We start from the raw sequence: 22,885 nt of genomic DNA on the forward strand, positions 1-22,885 counted from the left end.
CACAACAAGTCAGCATATGGAGGCGGAGATTTAGTAACACGTGCTATTTCTTTAATGTTTGAAATGTTTGGATTTCCTAGACTTTAAATGTGTTGAAGCCGAACAAACAGAAGCTCTGCCATGTGTGATGTGTACAGAGTTTCCTCCTCGCTTAAAGTGGAGCAGATGGAGGCTGAGCTGTCCCAGCAACTCTCGGCGCTCAGGACGGAAATCGAGGAGAATGGTTTTCCCCAAAAAAAAGGGCCATCCAGATGTTACAGGTGTGGAAGCTTGGGTGACTGTTATGATCTTCTCATGTCCTGCGTAAAGTTGCAAATAACTCAGTGCTTGTTTTATATTGCCAGGTAGTTGGATGTGAGTCCTCCTTCCTTTGCTTGTTGTTTCTTCAGTTGGTTGTTTGTTCTCCCGTGTGCCAGAAGGCTGCAGAGAAAGGAAGATTTTTAGGTCTTAAAACATATCTGGAGGGGCTTTAATGTCAATTGTAAGATTGCCAAAGACGACAACTTTAAATTAATCAATAATTATTATAATATGTGGAATTTTTTTTACTGGTTTACACAATTGTTTAGACACCAGTTGTTATTGGTGTTATGTGGCATTAGTGTGTGTCATCAATGTTTATTGGTTGGTCCACCACTTTGGTTCATGTTGAAAACTTAACATCATTTCATTGGATTGTCTTGAAATTTTGTACAGAAATGTATGCATTACATTTAAGCAATCCGTATAATGTTGGTAATCCCCTGCCTGAGGCTGACATTTGTAACTCTGCATGTATATGCTCTGTATATTTGTAACTCTATATCTGGACCACTGCTTGATGGGTTGCCTTGAAAGCTGCTACATGTATTTGCAAGAGGACGAGTTGAAATAATTTTAGTGATCCATTAGAACAGGGGTGTCAAACTCAGTTGCACAGGGGGCCAACAGACAGGAATATCATTCCAAAATAAATAAAATAAATTAATAAATATATATCTATATACATGTATATGTATGTATATATTATAAAATCTCCTGTCAAAACAAGTTAGAAATACGAACATGCTGCAAAAAAACCTTGAAAAAAAAGGGCTTTTCTCACAAGAATGTTTGTAATAAACTGAAAAGACATTATTGCTTGAGTAAATAGCACATGATCTCACAGAGGACTTCTTATGGCTCAATTAAAACAGTTGGAATATAGTTTCATATATTGCTAGTGAACTACAATATTTATTATCACCATCAGGCAGAGTTTTATTAACTTTCTTTGTAAAGTGCAGGCCTGGTGTTTGTCACCATATGAGCAAGTAGCAGGTGAGGAGCTTTTCCTGTGCCTGACATATCAATGACATGTTAAGGATAAACAGAAATAAGCAGAGGAAGATTAGCAGCTATTCATTTTATTTTCAGAAAAACACCACCAACACCAGTGTAAAAACGCCGTGAACACACCAACATGTGTCGGGTGATTGTGTTGACAGTGATGTTTGGTCGTCTCACGGCTGCTCTCCAGGCCATTCGGCGTCTCCTTGTTAGCTCACAGATCCGACGTCCTCGGCTTTGCGTGCACGTAGGAAATGAGAGAAAAACTCACCCGATCGTTTGTTTTACCGAAGCGATCATGTGAACGATCGTGGCAGTTAACGACACAGCACGTTGGCACCGTGTTTTAACTTGTTGAAACAAAACAACAGAACACAAGAGCAGTATCACGCAAACAGCCGGCGTAAACACACTTTTCAGTTGCCCGAAATGCCCACAATGCACTGCGGTTTCCCCACTCCGTGACATCACCCTTTCGAGCCCGGGGCGGCACAGATGGGCGTGTCGTGGCCGCTTTCCGACAGGAGGGAGCAGTGCGCTGATTGCGCAGGTAGAGACGTTGTTGTTGTGCTGAAAGTAATCATAAAAGAGCAAGCTAGGCTAACAAAATCAACAGCCTCGGTTGTATACGGCAACAGAGCTCGACTTGATTGACGCGGGAATGTTCCCAGGTAGCCAATAGTAAGGCAAGGCGGCAGTTGCGCTGCATTATGGGATCTGTAGTTTGTGTGTTATCAGCGCTTCATATTGGCGGCCATTGGTCACAATAATAATAGATATATATGAAATGAGTTCGCGAGCCGGATATAATTGTACGCCGGGCCGGATGTGGCCCGCGGGCCTTGAGTTTGACACATGTGCTTTAGAAGAATGATTTCCCCACAAAATCAAATTACATGTTTTTCTCTTACCTGTAGTAGAGGGGGAAAAATTTGATTTTAGGATGAACTGCTCTTTTAATATTTTTTAAATATTTTTTTCTTGCGCTTTCATCAAGTTAAAATTTAAATTTGTCTGATACTTTGTTTTATATTTGCAAAAATAGTGACATTCCCGTTAGCCTCAGCTGTAGCCACATGCTAACACACTAAACCAAGACGTCAATACGTTGCGTCCCTGATAAACACCAGCAAGTTTGGAGGTTGCGCTGTAAGTATTACTGTGGCCTCTGAAGTCTTCATTAAACCTTCTTAGAAGGGGACAATTTATGAGTAAAGTCAACTTTGGCCACGATAATGGTGATGCTAAAAGATAAAAGAACAATAGCATTAGGTAAACCGAACCAGTAGCATCCCATATCATCGGCTGCTAACATTAGCTACCATAAGCTACCTGTCGTACCAGACGGAGGGCCTCAGGGTTTAATTTGTTTGAAGATTTCATTATGGCTTCTTTGAAAAGTCACACAGTCACGCTTTAAATACTGTTTGGCCAAGAGCTTCTTTTTTTATTATTAATTCCCAGTTGTGTTTCAGTTCTGTTCCACCTCCAAAGGATATTTCCTTCTTCCGTGTGGAGAGGGAACATGTACTGAGGAGAGAGCTTCAGGTGAGACTTAAAATCTCAACGTTTTCAAAAGTCTGAAGGCTGCAGAAAACTTATTTGCCAATTTCTAGGTAATTGAAAGGTTAAGATAAAATGTAATGTGACTTTAAAGATCAACCTGAACTTGAGCTGACCTTTTCCCTTGGCTCCGCCCTCTTCCTGGTTGCAGGTGGCTGAAGTGTTGCCGGTTGGGTCTCAGGCTGACGTCATGCAGAGGGAGCTGGATAGCTGCTTGAGTTTAGAGTACACTGCCAACAGTCTGCCTCCACTGCTGCACCAGGTAGGAACAGCAGCCCAGAAAACCAACCAGACCTCACATACCAACAAACTGATTTCCGTTCTGTGTGTTTGTCTGCAGTTTTATACCGACAGATCGTATCACTTGGCTCACATCAAATACCTGCTCATGCTGAGATGGAGGAGATTCTGCCGCCACTCCAGCGTCATTGAGAGACTTTATCCTCATTACAAGGTGACAACCGGAGTCCCACACATCAAGACTCGACAGGACCGGAGGTTTTCTTCTGATGGCTTCTGATTTACAGTCACTGCTAACATTTTTTATGAGGAGCGCAACAGGCAGAACATAGGAAAAAAGAACATGCTATTATAAAAAAAAAAAAAGTTGTTAAAATAGAAAAATAAAAATAGAACACTTTCTTAAAGCCCAAAGTGCAGGATTCAAACAAGTTTTCCTCTTGGACAAACAGTCCAAAGCAGCAAATACTTAAAAGTGAGAAGCTGCAGTTAGAGAATTTTTTTCCAAAAATTATGATTATTTGATTGTCAAAATACTTTCAGACATTTCTTGTCAACTTTATTTGTTAGATGAAATGCATGATTCTATTTAGATTATGTTTGCTCTGCACAGAGATGATACGAAGTGGCCGTACAGAAATGTCATGTACAGATAAATATGAAAAAAGCAGTTGTGATGACCTTTTTTGGCTCAATCAATATCAAAGACGGGCTGTAATAATCTTACTGCTGGAGGAAAATACAGTTAATTCTTCACAATCAAAGTAAAGGGAGATTCTTCTTTTATGTTTGTTGCTTTTGTAGCTTTATTGCAGGTGTGCATGCAAAAACACACGACTGATTCATGTTCACCAGATCACACTTGTTCTCCTTCAGGATCAGGTGTCGTATTTGACGAGCGAGTACGAGGACGCCATCCAGAGAGCTCGCAGACTGTCGCCGAGCAGAGAGAAGATCCTGACGGGCCGGGGAGATCCAGCGAACCTGCTGTGTCAGGATGATGTGGTCATCTACCTGCGGTGGCTGGTCTGCCACCTGCACTCTGTTCAGACCATTCACAGCTTCCTCAGGGTAGAAAATATACATTTTAATGCACCTGTTTCTCTTGTACAAGGCTTCTGGTGTTTTATTTCACAAAGCTGATTTCGTCTTCTTTTCGTATGAATCGATCTTTCTTCAACAGGTGCTGCACTACGTACCAGCTTGTGAAATGAAAGAAAAAGAGCCACAACCAAAGGCCTGCGAGGAAACTTCACAAAAGACTCGACATGCTGACGGTGAGAGTCAAACGAGCAGTATTCTTGAACTTCACATTTGGAGACTGTGAAAGGAGATTGCGAAACAAAGTCATGTGTTTAAAAATGAAATGATGTTAGAGGATTCATTAACATGAAACAAGAGGAAGAGTGTCTGCCTTCTGAATGCATCTAATATACTTTCATAAATGCTTGTGTGCAAGATGATGGTGATGCTAGGGGAAATGATTTACTGACAAAATAATGGATTTGAATTAAACATCTGCTATTTTGTGACAGCCGAGTGTCAGAACAGCTAACCTTGTGTCCGGATTATCGTGTCCACTCCTAATCTAAATGTTGAAAATGGGGGAAAAAAAGCAGGATAAAAGCTCACATTGAGTACATGCAGTGTACAGCTTTAACATGTACTCACTGCATACGCTGAACTGCAGGTTATTCAGGACTGGCTGCTGATGTTCCCCTGCACAGCGTTCACCTGGAGGAGTTTCTACCTGAGCTGCAGGCTCTGATCGCTCACTTCCACCTGTCCTACGACACTCGAAAACTCAGGACCGCCGCAGACGAGATGGAGCTATTCAGCATGGTACAACTGACGCAACTGTTGAACATAAGCCGTGAAGTATTTACGACACTGTGCACTATGAGTGGGCAGTATGACTGTCTGAATCTGTGCCGCCAGGTGTGGAGGGAGTTCAGAACGACTTTCAGACAGCAAGAGAAGATGAGGACGTTTCCTCAGTACGATGGCACGGAGGTCAAACACAGCCAGTGGGGGAGGAGGAGCGCGGCCACGGCTCTGAGGAAGGAGGCCAACTGGATCCCCTTCATTCAGGTTGGAGTAAATAAACGGAATAGTGAAATATTCTCTTGTAAGTTTTCGTGGGCATCCAGATGGTTTTGGGTTTGTCAGGCGGTAACAGAGTTTACCGGTCAGATTTTTTTCTGTACTTCCTCAGTCAGTCTTTCTTGTGTTTCAGGCTATAAATACTTTGTGTGTGTCTTCATTCATTTAAAGACTAAAGTTGGTTTGTATTCTGTCCTGTAGGTGAAGCCCAGAAGGGATCCGTGGCAGCAGAAGCTCATCGCAAAGCTGAAGGAAAGGAAATGTGTTGATGAGCTGCTGAAGATGCACAGCAGGTTTCTTCAGGTAACAGAGATGTCTGCTCTGGATCAGTGTCTCAATATAAATACATTTAATTAGCATCTATATGATAATTCACCAATTAAGTCTACATTTGTTAAGTTGACCAGGAAGTGCTACATTGAGTTATTTCTCACATGTAGTGAACCCCAGCTCATTTGCTTTAACATTTTTTTAAGTTTGTGTGTCAGTTGTTGTCTTTTCTGCGCGTCTCATCAGGTCCCTGATCTTCTCAGTGTGGCTGCGGCTATAAAGGAACATGCCGCTCATGTTGGTGACGTACACTCTGCACCGACCTCCTCGGTGTCACACGGCGGGCAGACAAAACGACAGAGGATCTCGGAGATCTGGACGAGTATTTACAGCGCCGCCTCGCTCACTCAGGCATGTAGCAGCCTGTTTTCTGCTCAGTGAGGTGGGATGAAACGCCCCTCAGCTTTTCCTCTCACGTTATACTGAATGTGATGTTTGTCTTGTTAGGAAACACATATTCAGTCAACCAGATCTGGAGTCCCCGACAAAAGGAGGGTGAAGAGTCACACCTCAAGTGCGACGAGTGAAAGGTTTGTAGGTCTTGATTTTGAAGGGATCCGTGGGTCAGTTTTCAGCATTTTTCAATGTTTATTAAATCTTCCGAGGTTGTCCAGGTAAAACATGCAACTGCAAATGTGACCTTGGACCTTGGGAAACATTTGTCATTATTTTCTGATATTTTATAGATTTACATATAAGGGTTTGTGCAAATGGACAGATAAATGAGCAACTTTTTTTGTCTTAGTTGGCTTCCGGATTTCTTCTTTGTTGACCACTTGATTAAATGATGATCATCAGTCACTTTTCATTCAGCTTGGATGTACAGAACACAGGACTACGTTATAAAACTGTAATGTTCTGTGCCTTTACTTCCTTAAAACACACACACAGATACTCTTTAGATGACAGCATGCAGCTCCTGGCTCTGGATGATAATTTAGAGGAAAGAACTTCAGATCCCATTATAAGCAGAGGTGCTTACCTGTCTCTGATTTACCTGCGTCACCTGAAACTCAGAGAGCTCCAGGTGAGGCGAACGGCAGTATTAGATGGTGCTGGGAGGAATCTGGTTAGGAACATTTGTCTCAACTGTTTCTGACCACAGCGCGTCTCTCTCGGGCTGCTGAACTACCTGCGCTCGGTGGAGAGGACGCTGACCTTTGACCTGGCGGGTCTACAGGTGGAGGAAGGAGATCTGTGCAGCACAGCGGAGGAAACAGGATGGATGAATGCAGCCAGAGGAGGACGAGCAGGCGAGGCCGGCGGTCTCGGCTCGCTTCAGTTCAGCTACGACACTCCTGTTGACTGTAAGGTGAGAACGGGTCCAAGTTATCCGGCAAACACCAGAGGAAACATGTTGGACTGGTGTGTCTGTCTGCTGTCATAATAATAAGAATAAATTACAATAAATAAATTCAGCATGGATCACCACACCAAAATTTAATTCTTCTGACCAAATCTCCTTGAAATATTCTGCTAAATAACAAACAAAAGAGACAGAAACCAGACTGATCTCAGCGAGTTAATCTGCTGAGCTTGTAAGCCGATTTTAGACCAATAAAACTGCTGAACTTCATGATGCAAATCAAATTTAGTCTTTAGGAAATGGGTATATTTATTATTTAATATAACATAACCTTTACTGAAACAGGTAATCTGTTTTTCAGGCCCAAGTTGCACAAAATGTACCATGAGTCAGAATTAGACAGAAATGTGATTATTTATTTTTTAAATACAATTAGATAGAAGATTTTAATGTAGAAACTGGTCGTCACTCACAGTAACCGTGGATCCAGATGTGGATTTTTTTATTCTTTCTAAATAACCTTTGGCTCGTTTCCCATCTGCCACTGCTTTTACCTGACACATATTTCACTTATATCCAAATGTGTAACATCAAAACTCTTCTATGATGGAAATAACATGATTAATTTAAAGGATGATGGAACCTCAGTGAAGGTGTATGAGCATTAATTTCGATGATGTTTTCCGTCTTCAGTGTTTTTGTCAGCAGTGTGGGTTGATTAGGATGCGAGCCCTGCACAGGATGTTTTTGTGGATAACACATTTTGAACCCACTCAACAATCAAAGTTAATGTTTTCTCCTGAGAAAACTGAACTCAACGACACCTTTTTCATGTTCTTGTTTGGTGTAATGGTGTAATCACTCTGTGTCTGAGCAGGTAGATACAATACTGACTGTGTGTTACAGAAATCTGGTTCACACACGGAGGCGTCCATTAGCCTGTACAGTCTTTGTTTGTATGAATCCGGTACATGACGTCTTTCTATTCCAGGTCCGTTGCTCAGAGTTCATGGAGTTTGCAGAGGTGGAGAACCTTCATGATTTCTACAGCGCGGAGGGCCAGTTGGTCCACACTCAGGACCAGAGAGGCTTTTACGTCGTGTACGACGCGGCTCTGAAGGACCTGGAGGATCTGGAGAACGAGCTTCTTCTGGTCGGCTCACGTTTCATTCACAGTAACAGGATCAGGAAAATGGGAAACGGAGAGAGAGCGGATGTCCACTCCTGGGCCGGGACAGATGTTGACCGTGTTGCAGTGCTTCTTGACTTGTGGACATGTGAGACAGAGTATTTGGAGAGCAAAGTTCAGGTACAGTGAAAGAACTGAAGACTGTGGATGCTCCAATAAGTTCTGGCCTGCAAAGCACTTTTATTAAACCCAATTAAATTCCACAGGACTAAATTTATGTGATTAAAATATTTTTACTAAATGCATATTGCTGCATATACTGCTGGAATATTGAGCCTATTTAATTTTTCATTTTCCAAAGCCATATCAGGCCTTTCACTGTCTCTTCCTCCTTGTCTCCAGCTCTTAAACTGTTACTTTGAGGCGTACCAGCATGCAGCAGGGACTGAGGAGAAGTTCACTCTGGCTCGAGTTATTACTGATGTCATGCACAGCAGGCCACATCTGGACCTGAACCTGGACTACTTTGTTCAGACCTACAGAGCTGAGACAGGCTGCCTGCGAAGCCACCAGCAGCTGATCAGAGACATTTTGGACAGTCAGGTGAAAAGTCAGCTGATTGATTAGATGATTGAAAGAAAATTGATCTGCAGATATTTTGATAATCAATGAATTGCTTTGTTGCTTTTTTTTTTTTTTTTTTTTTTTTTAGCAAAAATATTTTCTCCAAAATGCAGCTAAGATAAGATGAACTTTTTGACGAAGACAGCTTTGCTACATGTCTTCGTCATATATCATGAAATATGTTTGGTTTTTTAACTGTTAGTCAAACCAAACAAGCGATCGAAAGATTTCCCTTGGGGCTCTGGGGAGCTGCGATGGCCTTGTTTAGACCAGTCTTGTTGTGTAAGAGCAGCCAGGATGCTAATTAACAGCTCTGTCTTTTCTCGTGTGTTTCTTTTTACTGTAATCTACAGCTTGCAGCTTGTGACAGATTGTGTTGTTTGTCTCATCAGATTGAAAAACAGCGGCGGTACCTCCAACGCATCTGGAGAGACGACCGCAAAGGTTCTGTTCACGATTATGGCCTTCCACCAAACTACATTCCCAAACATCTGGTCTCACTTGGTGGCAGCAGGCGAGTACACACAGAAGTCTAACTGCTCTGGATTTGGCGTCGTCCAAATGTGTATTTACCTCCTTGTGTCGTGTTTGCAGCCCTGCACTGATGGACATTTTCCTCCTGGAGGTTCATCCGTCCCTCTGCCTGGCTGCTGGTGTCTATGACGGTTTGGTTCGGGCTCACACGGAGCTCTGCCAGCTGCACCGAGCCACGAGCGTCGGGGACAGGCTCGTCCTGCGACAGATGCTCCTGCAGCAGGCCCTGGACAGATGGAGCACCCTGGCTTCGCCCGGAGCCTCCTACAGCGCTCAGATACAAAAGGATGTAGGTTAATCTGCCGCCAGAATCTGCTGAAATCAGTTTATATTAATAAATGAAGCAAATAAGCCGACCCTTTTTTTTTGTCTGGTGTCAGTTGTTCTCAGATGTGTTTTTTGAGGACCCGATGTTGGTCCAAAAGGTGGGGTTGACGCTGATAAGGTCTGCAGAGGAGAAGGACTTGATGCAGGGCAGAGAGAGGCAGTTGTATGCCGTGGAGACTTTCTCCAAGCTGCTGGAGCTCGTCACCATCCGCCATCGTCTGCTGGACTCGGCCTCAGAGACGGCACATCTGGCACAGTTAAGATAACGCTCACACCTGCAAAATGATTTGCACATTTGTTTTTAAACCTGTTTTCAAATGGCTTTTTAATGTGATTTTATTAATTCCTAACATAACCAACATTTCTCTCCTCTTTTACACACTCAGCTTCCATTTTGTGCACAACTTACAGTAATTTAAAGAATGCTAAATTAGAGTCAGCCCAAGCACAGCAGTTAACATGAGCTCTTAAACAAAAGGAGTTTCTCTTATTTCCCTCCGTGTAGCTTCTACAACCTCAGCCAAAGATATTGAGGCCATACAGCATCTCCATTGTGTCCAAAAACCCAAGAATTAGTGTGAGTTTTGTGGGAGGTCAGAGGTCAATAGCTGGCCAGTCAGAGAGCTGCTGTAAATTTATTGTTAAAGATTCTTAACCACAGAAACTTCCTTTACAGAACAATAAAGCGAGCGGCATGTTGATGTAAATGACAGTGAAAGACTGACACTGAATAATTGTCCACAGGCTGTACAGAAACGTGGCCTCGGAGCTCGGCTTCGATGACTTCCACCTTTACCTGAGGCCGGTGGAGTTTGAGGTCGCTGAACAGAAGGACAAAGTCGAGCAGGGGCCCGTTTTTATCACAGCGATACTGGAAGATGACAGCTGTGTGGACAGGTACTTAACCCCGCTACAACCTGCCACTGGACTTTATGGACGCTTTCTGGTCAGCCAGAGATTAAAGTTGGTTTGCAGTTCCCTGAGGCTGATCGGGAAGTCACAGAACCTGAGATGCTGAGTGCTGAAGTATGTCTGAAAGGGAATTAAAGTCCACTGTCTGCTTGCAGGTTCAGCCCCTGCCACCTGCCTCTGAGCATCCAGGAACTGGACGGGAACCAGATCGGAAGGTTCAGCTTCAGCTCAGAGGAGGCAGTCATTCGTGTGCGTTCAAATTAAACGGGTTTGCTTTCCGAAGAAGGAAATGAAGACATGAAACAGTAAATCCCTTTTTCCCCCATCTCTTCACAGCTGATGAACAAGCAGAGTACTGAGAACCTCCAGGTGACTCTGGCCTGTCAGGTAACACAGAAGAACGCTTTGATAAGTGCTGTGAACCTGGCTTGTCTTTGTCGCCGGGCGGAGAGTGGGACGTCTTCAGCCGAGGTGGGTGCTGTTCAGTGATGGAAAGTATTGTGAAAATATCAAACTTTTTACTCCACTGACAGCTGTACCTACTCGTTAAGTTTTAAGTTAAGATTTTCTGGCTCCTGATTACTTCCAAAAAAAAAAAGAAAAAAAGGTCTGTTAGCAGTTTCACCAAAGAGACGTTTCTCCTCTGAACTTCTCACAGGTTCATTTAAATCATGGGGCCTTTCGTCATATCAGGTCCACTTCTGATTGTTAAAAAAATAATCAGAGGAATACAATAAAAAGAGACAAATTATGAGATCAATATAAATAAATAATGAGATCCAGTCGTGGTGCTTGCAGTCTGTTCCTTTCGTTTGTTGCGGTGTTGTGACGGTCACGGTGGTCTGAGGTCGTTTCACTCCATTTTGTGTCTCTGCAGGGAAACATTAGCCAAGTTAGTGGCAAAACATGTTAGCATGCTGACATTCTGATGTAACTGGGAATTGAAATTATGCCTTTTAATTTGATTATATATTTTTTTTATGTGAATAATTAAGCAGAATTAGATATAAAATAAGCAGCTTTGTACATAATCAAAAACCACAGCCTACTAGAGGGCGCATTGAGCCCCACCAGCGTCTGATTTGAGTAATAATTTGAGGAGAAACACACACACACACAATTAGATATTAATATATCAGAAGAATCCAAAATATAACTTCAATCATCTCTCGACCCATCATATGCATCTCGTGACCCTGTGGAGGGTCCTGACCCTGAGGTTGTATAAAATACCAAACTTTTATTATGTAGATAAATTAGAGCCTATAGTAAAATGTTGCTCTAACATTGATTCATTAACAGTACAATAATTGCTTATAATATTTATGTATTTATTAGGCCTTTAAATACTTGTAACTGAGTGCCTTCACATTAATGGCTGGTTTTGTTCAGAGGTTGCTGTTAATTTCAGTTTGTTTTCCAATTTATTCTCAGAATGAAGCAGCCCTTCATTCTAATAAAGATGTTAAATCTGACTGCAAACATGAAGTCGACATCAACAAACTGCAAGAAAAATCAGACTCTTCACCCTCCAAAGGCTCAGCAAGAGCTCCCATCACCGCCAAGGAGAGGTAATTCTCCCCACTCGAAGAACAAATTACACCAGCCATGATTAACAACACTTTTGTTCTGGCTCTTTAATAAACAGAATCTTGTGTGGATGGGGGGGGATTTTTACCTCCAGGCTGATGGAAACCTTTGTGTCCATCCAGCTGGAAAAAGTGGGTCTGCGTGACGAGATGCTGAATTCATTTGTGAAGAAGAAACAGGCCGTGGGGGGTCGTATAAAAACCCCGGTGAGTGGCACACAGTGGTAGGTGATTCTCGGCAGCTGAGCAAGACGATAAATGTGATTGGCTGCCCATGAAGTAAAATTAATTTCTCTCACACCACAGGAGGAAGCTGCGACGATCAAAAGGAGCCTCATCATTGACTTTCTCAGGAAGTATGTCCGTGAAAAACATCTGCGTACCTTGTGTTGCAAGACAATATGCAACCACTGATTTTCTCAAAATACTAAATACTGTTTCTTCCTGTTTTTGTTTTTTTTAAATAAAAAACTAGATTCAGCACACAGATATCTCAGTATTGTGTGAGAGCACAGATAGTTGCATATTACTACAGCCTAACCTTCATTTTGGATGACATCCCCTCCATCCGTCAGTCCCACTTCATGGTCGGTGAGCCCGGAGTCATTCTGGATTCAGGGCTGGACCTTTGCCCCGAGCCCAGGTACAACCAGCATGCACATCACACGTAGGCACTGATGACAAGAGCAGCACTTGTACAAAGACCAGAGCAGTCCATACCACCAATCTGTTTAAATAGACAACATTTCTATCAGATCGCTGCCAAGTTCAAATGTTTTCAAATGTAATGTTGACACCCATAAATATAATGACATGCAAAAAAAAAAAAGCTCATACGCTATATGGACAAAAGTATTGGGCACCTGACCAACAGGGGCTTCAGTGACCTCGCATTCTAACTACACAGACAGCTTTGCAGCTATAGCAGCTTCCACTCTTCTGTGAAGGCTTTCCACAACATGTTGGAGAGTTTCTGTGGGAATTTGTGCCCATTCATGCAGTAGAGCATTTGTGAGGTCACACACTGATGTTGGACCAAAAGGCCTGGCTCACAATCTCCGTTCCAGTTCATCCCAAAGGTGTTGGATGGGGTTGAGGTCAGGACTCTGTGTGGGCCAGTCAAGTTCTTCCACACCAAACTCATCCAACCATGTCTTTATGGAGCTTTGCTTTGTGCACTGGGGCACAGTCATGCTGGAATAGAAAAGGGCCTTCAACAAACTGTTGCCACAAAGTTGGAAGCATAGCATTGTCCAAAATGTCTTGGTATGCTGAAGCATTAAGATTTCCCTTCACTGGAAGTCAGGGGCCGAGCCCAAACCCAAAGCCTGAAAAACAGCAGTACATATATAGTATATAACCCAGAAGGTACTCAAGTCTCCACAAATAGTCGTAATATTTCTCTAATAGTGTACACTAACAATACATGTATGTTGTCTGTTAAGACTAAGGAATGCTTTGCTATAAACTAAATGTTTGTATATTTGGTTCAGACATCTTGGTGTCAGACTATAAAGGGAGAAGTGCAGAGTAAAGAAGAGTGGAGTAAATGTCTTCACCTTCCGAAAGCTGTGGTTTAGAGTCATTTACTGAAAAAGACAACCTGACAGGTGAATCAAACTTTCCCCCCCACAGGACCTTTCAGCGTCGGCCGCAGCAGCTGCTGTCTGCAGACGGAAAAACTCTCCTCAACCTGTGGTTCATCCCCCACTTCTCTCAAGTGCTGCACATGTTCAAAACGCTCAGTGTTTCTGTGAGTCTGTTAAACCCATCACTGAGACTAACAACACAGCAGTACAATGCATGATGATGAATCTAGCTGCTTCCATTCTCATGTTTTCTTACCGGAACCGACATTTCCTTTTGGAATTTATTTTCTTGCTCTTATCAATAACGTTCCCATCTTCTTGTCCTGATTTCAGCAGGCATGTGCAGCAGCTCTTCATCACACTCTGCAGATAGTTTCAGCTCTTCACGACATTATTTATTACCTGGTTAGCTTCTCCAGACTGGGAAACACAGATAAGTCCTGCAAGAGAGGACAGGATGGACCAGACTCACTCGCAGCTGACTGGGGAGGAAGTGAAGGCATCGGTAGGTGGATCTCATCAACAGCACATCACACCTGCCCACATTTCACACTACGCAGTCCACCTCAGACACTCTGTGAAATTGAAATTGTGAATAGAAATTCAGATTGTGACATAAAACGAGCCTTTGATGTTGGGGCAAGTTGAGTCGATTCATCCACACAAGTTAAAATAGGCCACATGTGCAGAGTGACTTGTGACTTGTTTCATGATATTCGACAGATAAGATCAGCATGTAGAAGGCAGCACAAAAGATAGACAAATAGAGCCTCAGCTTCCTCGGATGATGTAGAGGGAGTAAAGGAAATGACCAAGCTGAGGTCCTTCCAGTCTGTCGGAAAGGAGCACAAGATATTCAGACACTCCTGAAGAGACACGGCAACAAAACGAGGACAGAGCGGCTTCTGCTCATGTGATTTCTGATGATAAAATGGAGTTTGACGTTGCCAGCAACATCATGGCAAACTTCCTTAGCAAGCAGGAATTGCATTTCTATTCCTGAAAACTATACCCAGCAAAAGAGTGCAAATCACTTAAATCACTTATTCTAATATTACACACAGAAACTCCAGATTATTTATACTCTACTGTGTACTATACAGTACATCTCAGTATATCTCAGCTTGACCACACCAGGCAATATTCAGCATCTGATAAAAGACCAATAGAAAAACGCATGTTGGCAGTCAGTCACTGTGATCCCATTACATGTGTGTGTCGTCCTCTCGGGGATCAGGAGCTGAGCTGCTGGAGATCCAGCGTCAGGTCGACCGTCTGTCTGAGCCCAGCAGCCCGGAGTCTGTCGGCCGTCTGCTGCAGCTGCGCAGGCAGGTCGTCCTGCTGCAGTTTGACACGGCTGTCAGACACCTCATCAGGTCAGCGATCGTCACACCCAGCTGGGCTTCCTGTTGACATATTGAGCAGTTTCACCTCTTTGCCCTCACTGACTTTCTGTCAAACATCATTTAAAGGATCTTGTGCTCTTGTTGCTGGTTTGCTTTGTTATGCTGTCTCTCTTTTGTAGTTCTACTTCTTGGACTTGTAGTCTTGCAAATCTTGAAAACCAAACCTCATAACAACAATATTGGGAAAATAAAAAAGGACAAAGAGTTCAACACTTTTCTGAAGTCAACGGTCCCATTTTTTTCTTGTGGTAGAAACTATTATAAAATGGTTGAGTGTTTGGCCAGTTTAAACACGTCATATTGCATGAAACTGAATAGCACTGAGAGCCCGGGTGACTTCTTGTTGCTGCATGTCATTTGCCATCTGACTCCCTACGTTTCCTGTCTCATTACCGTCTCACAAATGGTCAGACTTCTCCCTCCCTGTCATGTCTCTGTTGCGTTCAGGGAGGTGTTCCTCTCCTCCGGCGATGTCACCTCCTACCACAGTGTGAGCGACAACATGGCCGCTGCCCTTCCTCTGCTGAGTGACAGCATCCAGACTGACGTGTTCAGCCTCACGCTGCCTGTTCCTCAACCTCTCGAGACACGAGGCTGTCAGGTCGGTTTAGCTCGTCAGCGCTGCCAGCAGGCACGTGTATCAGTTTGAACTGTAGTACTACATGTTAAGATATTTGTATTTCATTTGTCTTGTGTTGCTCCCCCCCAGGCGCAGAAGATGTATCCATGGAGAAGCTTCACAGCCTGTCAGGGATTGTTCCCTGTGCGTGTTTGGGAAGTCGCTCCCATTGAATACTGCATGCAGGTTCAACATCTAATATGTTTTTGGATGTTAATGGTGTGGCCTTAGGGCGGAAGTGTAACTCAGTCAATCTGATCCACAACATGATTTCTCTATGGACCACATTTTAGGAAAACACTCTCAGTACCTTCTTGTTTCCTCTGGCACTGTCATCAGGACAAACTGAACAACAAATATCAAGTTCCAGCACGCAGATAAACACACACACTACAGCTGCCTAGATGATTCACTTTTACCATTTGTGGCACTCAAATGCCCCACAGCACAAGTTGCAAACAATGAACACAAAGTACACTACATGGACAAATGTAATGGGACACACCTCTTTATTAGCAAATTCAGGTGTGGTGTGGGGCTGTATTTCAGGCTCTGGCTCAGCCCCTGACTTCCAGTGAAGGGAAATCTTAATGCTTCAGCACACCAAGACATTTTGGACAATGCTATGCTTCCAACTTTGTGGCAACAGTTTGTTGAAGGCCCTTTTCTATTCCAGCATGACTGTGCCCCAGTGCACAAAGCAAAGCTCCATAAAGACATGGTTGGATGAGTTTGGTGTGGAAGAACTTGACTGGCCCACACAGAGTCCTGACCTCAACCCCATCCAACACCTTTGAGATGAACTGGAACAGAGACTGTGAGCCAGGGCTGCTGCATGAATGGACAAAAATTCCCACAGAAACACTCCAACATGTTGTGAAAAGCCTTCACAGAAGAGAGGAAACTGGAGGGTTGGGTCACTCCATATTAATGTCTGTGTATTCAGAATGTGGTGTCATTAAAGCCCCTTTTGGTGTAATGGTCAGATGTCCCAATACTTTTGTCCATATAGTTATTATCTAACAGAAACACTGATGAAGGAGAAACCTGCAAGAAACCCTTCTCATCTAGTGACATTTCCTTTTTACACCACTGTGGGGACAAACTATTTAACCACGTGTCTTTTTACAGACACATAAGAGAATAAACGAGGTCTGGTCCAGATAATTCAGAGTGCTTGTGTTCGTCTGTGCAGCTGTGTCTGAGCGGTCTGAGTGATCGCAGCAGACTGCAGGCCAACGCAGCCATGCTCGGCGTGTCCCTGCTCATGGAGGACGTCCTGAACAGCGGAGGATATGCGGAGCCCGTCCGTCTCCATGGCAACAAAGACGACCTCCTGCACGATGGAGAGCCTAATGAAGTAAAAGACAAAGTGGGCAGCTCGTCTGTCGACACAAACTGTGAACCATAAAGTCTTTTGGCTGCACATGTTCATCTGTTGTTGTCGTGTTTTGTCTTCGTTTTAGCGGGATAAACTCTGCCCAGAAGAGACTCGAGTGTCAGACTCCGCCGCCGCTCCTCCTCAGGATCCGATCAGAGTCCAGTCCGTGTTGAGAGGTTTCCTCCTCCTGACGAAGCAGCTTCAGGTGCTCAAGGAGAGCTGGGCCCGAAGGCGTTTGGGTGTCCAGATGTTCCAGACGCTCAGTTTGTACCAGCAGTTTGTGAAACTCTACAGGTACTGTGAGAAGATCAGAAACAGTTATTCACAGCAAAGGGACTTATTTTACTTATTAGTATTAAATTGTTCCTTGAATCCCCTGTAATGAAAACAGTTAAGTTTAAACAATCTCACCACAGGGTCCACAGCTGTTCTGAAGCTTTCAGTCACATCACATTTTCCTTTGCCCATCTGTCATTTGACTGTAGATGCTATATTATTCAGGACTTAAGGGACAATTTAATTTAATGTGCCAATCAAAATCTTACGGCAAGATTTGTCTTGTTTGACTCTGTTTTTGCTGTTTCTAACAGTTTGTATCTCAAGTTCAGCACTGCTACAATAAGTGTAATATCTGCATCCATATTTAAACTGGCTGCACTCACGTCACAGAGCTGAAATCTTTTGCCCGAGTATGAGAGCTCTGGCTCAACAAATGGGAAAGGAGCGCGACTACGAGGTGCTAATTTCTGGCAGCCAGTCTCTCCTGCCCCCGCCTGGAGCTTCAGAGGTTGATGTGAAAGCCTGGCAGGTACAGTACAACGACTTGCTGCATTATGGCCTTGTGTATTTATACCTCGTAAAACACGCTCTGCTCTGCATCAGCTTCACAAGCTGCTGGAGAGCACCGAGTGTGACATGATCAGAGCGGTGCAGAGGAGGGTGGACAAAGAGCTGACCCTGGTGCTTTCAGAGCGAACTCGACAGGACACAGGCCTCCCAACAGGTACAGGAAAAAACACAGTATCTGCCCTTACATGAGGAGAAACACGAAGCTTCACAGTCACAATAAAAATACTTTGTGTGTGGTCAGAGCTGTGGAAGAAGGCGCCGCTGAAGCACAGTTTGTCTCCTGAGCGGCCGCAGGTTGTGGAGGCGTTCGTCCAGCAGCTGATGGAGGGAGCTGAAGAGGCCGAAGGGCAGCAGGTACTCTGATTACTACATCACAGAAGGTCGTGCTGCAAATACACGCTAAGAACATGCCTGATGACTTATCACATCAGGATAGTAAAAGTGTGAGTGCTGTGGAGGCTTACGTGCTGAATAATGGGCCTCTCCTTTCAGCTGAGGGTCTCTCAGCACCACCTCCAGCAGTGTCTCACTCATCTGGGCTGCTCTCTGATGGAGCGAGAGCGTCGCAGCTTCCTGCTTTACTCGCAGTTTTACGAGCGAATCCTTCAGCAGGAGACGCAGCTGCTGAGTCAGAGCGAGCAGGTACGTGAGGGGACTCCTCTCTTGCCTCATTCTACCTGAAAGGTTTTATTCTTCCAGTCCAGGCTTGCAGGATCGCGACTGTGTCCTTCTTTAATGTGTTGCATGATTTCCTCTGCGTTTTTTTTTTAACTCAGGATTTAAAGGAGCTGAAGGACTCTCAGACAAGCGACTCTCACAAAGAGGTAACGTACACCATTTTCACTCGCTCACGCTGGGGATTTGGGCCGAACTGCTTTGCACTCAGACATTCAGACAGAAGGAAGTAAATCTGAATAAAACAAACAAAAAAGTGTCTGTTACTCGTCTGTTTGTACATGGAAATCCTTCACAAGACCTCATTATTAAGAAAAATGTAGCTGTGTCAAGTTTTTCTCTTTGTGAAGTACACAGTAATGAGTTTTTCTTTTTAAACTTGAATATCAACCACAGGAAATTGTTATGTAATATTTCTGTTGTGTGATCCCGGGAAGGATGAGCTGCTTTAATGACAGAAAATAAAAAATGAAATTATTCAGAAATTAGGAAGAAAATAAAGAATCCTAAATGTAAAATAGAAAAATATATAACAAAAAATATGAAAAATGTCTAAAATATGTTTTCAAAATGGAAAAAAACAAAAACAAATGTGTGTTAATGTGACGCATTGAGCGAAACGTGGAGACTTTACGTTAATGCAACCTGGAGCGTCCACTGGACGTCAGCTTTACCTTAAAATCAACACAAACGAGTGTGTTCCTAACGATAAACGATGTTGCTGCGTTGTCTTGCTGTCCGACAGACGGCCGCCGCGTGTCGGGGGTTGATGTTGGACGTGTCAGCGCTGCAGGCTCGAGTCGCACACCTGGAACAAGAGAAAAACACTTTGGAGGAGCAACTCAGGCTCAGATTCACCGAACGCTACGACCCTTTGGTCCGTCACCTCTTCTCCACTTGCCTCCAGCTAAAGGTGAGAAAACAGAAAACATGATATCTGAAGTTGTCCAAAATGGTGCGACAAAACTCTTGACAATTTTCAAGTTCATCTTCACACTTTAAACGCTGTTGTCTTTTATTTGTACATAGTTGCCCTATGAAATGTGGCCTATTGTTGAAACTAATGTGTATTCTATTCACTGTATTAACTTAACCGCAGCCTTATTCATCCATCCAAATTTCCACGTTTCAAAATATTTCACGTCTTCACTTTTAGTTCAGTTTAAGACCTTTATTTGTCCCTCAGGCAAGGCTGGACCAGTACCACCAGCAGATGGGGCAGGATGTGAGCGAGATGGTGGGCAGAATAAGAGCTGAAGGAGTGGACAGAATCATTAAACTCAAGAAGAAATACGGCTGCACCAAAGGCATGGATGCACTCGCAGTCACACAGTCACAGGTACAGGAAGTCAGACAGCGCAAGAACCTGGACTTCAAATTTTAGATTCATAATGTACGGCAGCTTTTGTTGAGGGAGAACAAAAATACAGCATTGTTACGTGCAATATGGGACTGAATTTTAAAAAATAGTTTACGTGCTGAGACTGTTGACCCCCCCAGAAACACATTCAAAACTATCTGAAGTCCATCTCATGGCCATTTTAATAAGCACAGCAGTGTGTTCTGCCTGCTTTATAAGAAAGAAGAAGTCCATGAGCTGCAGCTGGAGAACAGCCGTCTGACTGCTCTGCTCTGTAAACTGAAGGCTGTGAGCAGCTGGAGGCAGCTGGTCGACCAGGGGAAACTCCAGCGGCAGCTTCTTCAAACCCAGCAGGTCGGTAGCCCAACTCTCCATACTCACAAATCAAATTCATCCCCGCAGACAAAACGTTCAATACCAGGAATCAAAAGCTCGTGTTGCTGTATTGATTATAACAAGCTTTTCACTTTTATTTTGTTTCCAGTCCGCCTTTTTAGCTTTTACTGAACCTTTTCTTATTTTCTGCTCTGCATGTTTTTTACATTCTCAGTCCTGCAATATTTAAGACAATTGTGTAATTCACATTTTATGCGAATTATGTTTTCGCTTACATGCAGAATAGAAAAACTAACATAACATGCTTGTCTTCAATTATTCAGTTATTTAACTGATATATTCATTTATTAACTAACTAACTATAATCTTTTATCTTCAAATATCTGGTTTGTCATTTGTATTTATCTTATTTCTGTATGTTCATCATCATAAATCTTTTTGTTTGGGACAGTAAATGTAGCATCACAGTGAGTAAGACACCTGCCATGTTTTCCAGAGGGAGGTCACCTGTCGCATCGAGGCCCTCCGAGCGAAGGTGACGTCGGAGGAGGAGGTGGAGATCCTGCGGGAGGAGCTGGAGGCGGCGAGGATGGAGCTGAGCCGATGCCAGGCCGAGTGCAGCGGCACCAGGGAGCTGCTCAGCAGGAAGGTACACAAACGCATCACCACATGGGCCGCCCCATTGTGAACATCCACTTCACTACACACTAAGCTTATTGTGGAGGAAAGTCTCAAGTTTGTGTCTTCAAGTCCTCTTGACTTTTAAAGCTAATATCTCTTTTTGTGTCTCGGCTGGGAAAGCTTAAAAACTAACAGCTCAAAGGAAATTTCGGGGCATTTTTGGGTGCAACGGGGTATGTTTAAAGTCTTTATTTTAACCATCCTCCACATATTCACCAACTCTTAACGAAAGGCTCGGCGTCACATTCTGCTCGAATGAGCTCAACACTCGTGTGAAAGTGAGCCAAATGAAGCTTTAAACTGTCAGAAAATAGAACGCCAAGCACAGGCTGGATGTCCTCACTGAACACCCGGTGATTCGCAGACGGAGGAGCTCCACGTGTCCAGGCATCAGTCCGCACAGGAGGCCCGCAGCAGGCGGGAGCTGGACGGCTATCGGGTGCAGAGACTGGAAGAGATGAGAGCCGACGTGGAGGACAGGGAGAGGCAGCTCAGGGCGCTCGGCGAGCAGCTGCAGAGAGGCAGCAGGATGAACCAGCTACACCGACAGCGCAGCGCCAAAGCGATCCGACAGGTCTGTCAACTATTCATTCAGTCATTCATTACACAGATGTGTGTGTGTGTGTGCGCACAGAGGAGTGTACGTCTGTTTATTACATATCAGAGCTGTCCTGTGAGAACCATGTGCTGTTTTTCTCGGATAGTCCAGCGACTTTGTAATGTTTCTATCTTCAGGAGTAGAAACAAAGCTAGTGTTAAATACCAAGTAGAGCTGAGGCTGAGGGCAGCGTCAGATTTGTAGGTACTGCAGATCAAAAACCAGAGTTTTGGTCAAAGCGACATTTATAATTTGGAGGATCACTGAAGTTCATCCTGAGGAATCGATGTGCGACTCAAACTTTCCAATCCAACAATCCATCCAAGTGTTAATGAGACATCACAGTCAAAACCACACGTCCTCCTCACGGTGGTGCCAGAAGGAAAAGTCGGAACATCACAGAAACCGTGAAAACGTCTCAGAGTTTCATGACGAGCCAAGAGCTGTTGGACCGACATCTTCAGCCGCAGAACGACGGAGCCAGCGTGGCTTAAAAACTGATGGTAAAAATCACAAAAATGTTCTTCTGACTCGATGTTTTTTTTTATGTTGTGTGGATGAAGGTGAGGGCTCAGCTACAGCAGGAGCTCAGCCTCAAACAAGAAGCCTTTCAGCAAGTGGACAGACTGCAGAACCAGGTGAACAACATGGAAGCAGCTTTCTCAGGACGCACCTCGACAGCAGGTACAAACCAGCAGAGCCTCCCTGAGCCTTGGCAGCTTCTCCGCTTCCAATGATGATCTGACTTGACATTTCACTCCTAATCCTCTCTGTTGCTGCGCTCTCACAGGCCAAAGCAGGACTTATTACACGCTGTCAGTCAGCAGATTGGGCACCCGGAGTCCCTCAGCAGGTACGGCAGCAGGCCCACATTAATCTTACCTTCATCTCAGAGCACTGATGTCTCGTGTTACACCTTGATATCTAGCTGCTCATGCGAGTCAAACTAAAGCCGCCGTGTTATCCACATACTCATAACTTCTTGTGATGACATTTTAAATTGTATTACAGAATCATCGTGGTGCAGCAAAGCTCAGTCTTGGTTCTATTTCAGGTCTACGCAGGGCCAGTCAGCAGCAGCAGCAGCATCGGTCCTCCCTGCAGCTTGGCAGCCCCACAAAGTCCACCACACTTCAGGACTTTGTCACGGAGTCAAGACACCAGAGAGCCGAGACGGCCAGGAGTCGCTCCAACACAAGAACGGACAGGCCGAAAGCAGTGAGTGAGCCCACAGCACAATCTTAGTTTACTCTTCAGCAAGAGCAACTCGCAGTTGGTTCAGTTTTTTAAAATAAAACGTATTCTTGAAGAGTGCAGGATGTAAGCAGTCGTGTATTAGTGAGTTGGCAAGTTTTACATCCTAATTTTAGACTTGATCCAACTTGGCTGGGCTGAGATGTGGAAGCTAAATTTTTAAAGTGTTTCA

At 44.0% G+C, this 22,885-nt stretch overlaps 1 protein-coding gene across 9 annotated transcripts in view; it reads left to right on the forward strand.

The window, feature by feature from the left end:
* si:ch73-242m19.1 overlaps positions 1 to 22,885 on the forward strand; it is a 24,738-nt gene continuing 1,853 nt past the window's right edge. Inside the window, exons 1-46 of one of the 9 annotated variants that reach the window (XM_046412746.1) lie at positions 1,708 to 1,979; positions 2,354 to 2,457; positions 2,784 to 2,856; positions 3,023 to 3,133; positions 3,212 to 3,325; positions 3,988 to 4,182; positions 4,295 to 4,388; positions 4,802 to 4,953; positions 5,050 to 5,202; positions 5,416 to 5,517; positions 5,731 to 5,895; positions 5,992 to 6,074; positions 6,436 to 6,571; positions 6,650 to 6,856; positions 7,842 to 8,159; positions 8,382 to 8,582; positions 8,996 to 9,117; positions 9,198 to 9,426; positions 9,518 to 9,720; positions 10,209 to 10,361; positions 10,532 to 10,625; positions 10,713 to 10,847; positions 11,811 to 11,947; positions 12,061 to 12,172; positions 12,272 to 12,321; positions 12,441 to 12,608; positions 13,601 to 13,718; positions 13,888 to 14,059; positions 14,792 to 14,930; positions 15,408 to 15,561; positions 15,670 to 15,765; positions 16,775 to 16,951; positions 17,046 to 17,254; positions 17,630 to 17,768; positions 17,843 to 17,963; positions 18,051 to 18,163; positions 18,302 to 18,451; positions 18,586 to 18,633; positions 19,230 to 19,397; positions 19,671 to 19,823; positions 20,064 to 20,198; positions 20,677 to 20,829; positions 21,226 to 21,435; positions 22,023 to 22,143; positions 22,250 to 22,312; positions 22,514 to 22,677. In XM_046412746.1, the coding sequence (XP_046268702.1) occupies positions 3,062 to 3,133; positions 3,212 to 3,325; positions 3,988 to 4,182; positions 4,295 to 4,388; positions 4,802 to 4,953; positions 5,050 to 5,202; positions 5,416 to 5,517; positions 5,731 to 5,895; positions 5,992 to 6,074; positions 6,436 to 6,571; positions 6,650 to 6,856; positions 7,842 to 8,159; positions 8,382 to 8,582; positions 8,996 to 9,117; positions 9,198 to 9,426; positions 9,518 to 9,720; positions 10,209 to 10,361; positions 10,532 to 10,625; positions 10,713 to 10,847; positions 11,811 to 11,947; positions 12,061 to 12,172; positions 12,272 to 12,321; positions 12,441 to 12,608; positions 13,601 to 13,718; positions 13,888 to 14,059; positions 14,792 to 14,930; positions 15,408 to 15,561; positions 15,670 to 15,765; positions 16,775 to 16,951; positions 17,046 to 17,254; positions 17,630 to 17,768; positions 17,843 to 17,963; positions 18,051 to 18,163; positions 18,302 to 18,451; positions 18,586 to 18,633; positions 19,230 to 19,397; positions 19,671 to 19,823; positions 20,064 to 20,198; positions 20,677 to 20,829; positions 21,226 to 21,435; positions 22,023 to 22,143; positions 22,250 to 22,312; positions 22,514 to 22,677 (6,198 nt within the window). In that variant the 5' untranslated portion in view covers positions 1,708 to 1,979; positions 2,354 to 2,457; positions 2,784 to 2,856; positions 3,023 to 3,061. Of the gene's footprint in view, positions 261 to 1,707; positions 1,980 to 2,070; positions 2,458 to 2,783; positions 2,857 to 3,022; positions 3,134 to 3,211; positions 3,326 to 3,987; positions 4,183 to 4,294; positions 4,389 to 4,801; positions 4,954 to 5,049; positions 5,203 to 5,415; positions 5,518 to 5,730; positions 5,896 to 5,991; positions 6,075 to 6,435; positions 6,572 to 6,649; positions 6,857 to 7,841; positions 8,160 to 8,381; positions 8,583 to 8,995; positions 9,118 to 9,197; positions 9,427 to 9,517; positions 9,721 to 10,208; positions 10,362 to 10,531; positions 10,626 to 10,712; positions 10,848 to 11,810; positions 11,948 to 12,060; positions 12,173 to 12,271; positions 12,322 to 12,440; positions 12,609 to 13,600; positions 13,719 to 13,887; positions 14,060 to 14,791; positions 14,931 to 15,407; positions 15,562 to 15,669; positions 15,766 to 16,774; positions 16,952 to 17,045; positions 17,255 to 17,629; positions 17,769 to 17,842; positions 17,964 to 18,050; positions 18,164 to 18,301; positions 18,452 to 18,585; positions 18,634 to 19,229; positions 19,398 to 19,670; positions 19,824 to 20,063; positions 20,199 to 20,676; positions 20,830 to 21,225; positions 21,436 to 22,022; positions 22,144 to 22,249; positions 22,313 to 22,513; positions 22,678 to 22,885 lie in introns of those variants that run through there. The other 8 variants (XM_046412740.1, XM_046412744.1, XM_046412742.1 and 5 more) reach the window with 8 other exon arrangements.

This window comes from Scatophagus argus, chromosome 15 (genome assembly GCF_020382885.2).
Source record: "Scatophagus argus isolate fScaArg1 chromosome 15, fScaArg1.pri, whole genome shotgun sequence".
Lineage (NCBI taxonomy): Eukaryota > Metazoa > Chordata > Actinopteri > Scatophagidae > Scatophagus > Scatophagus argus.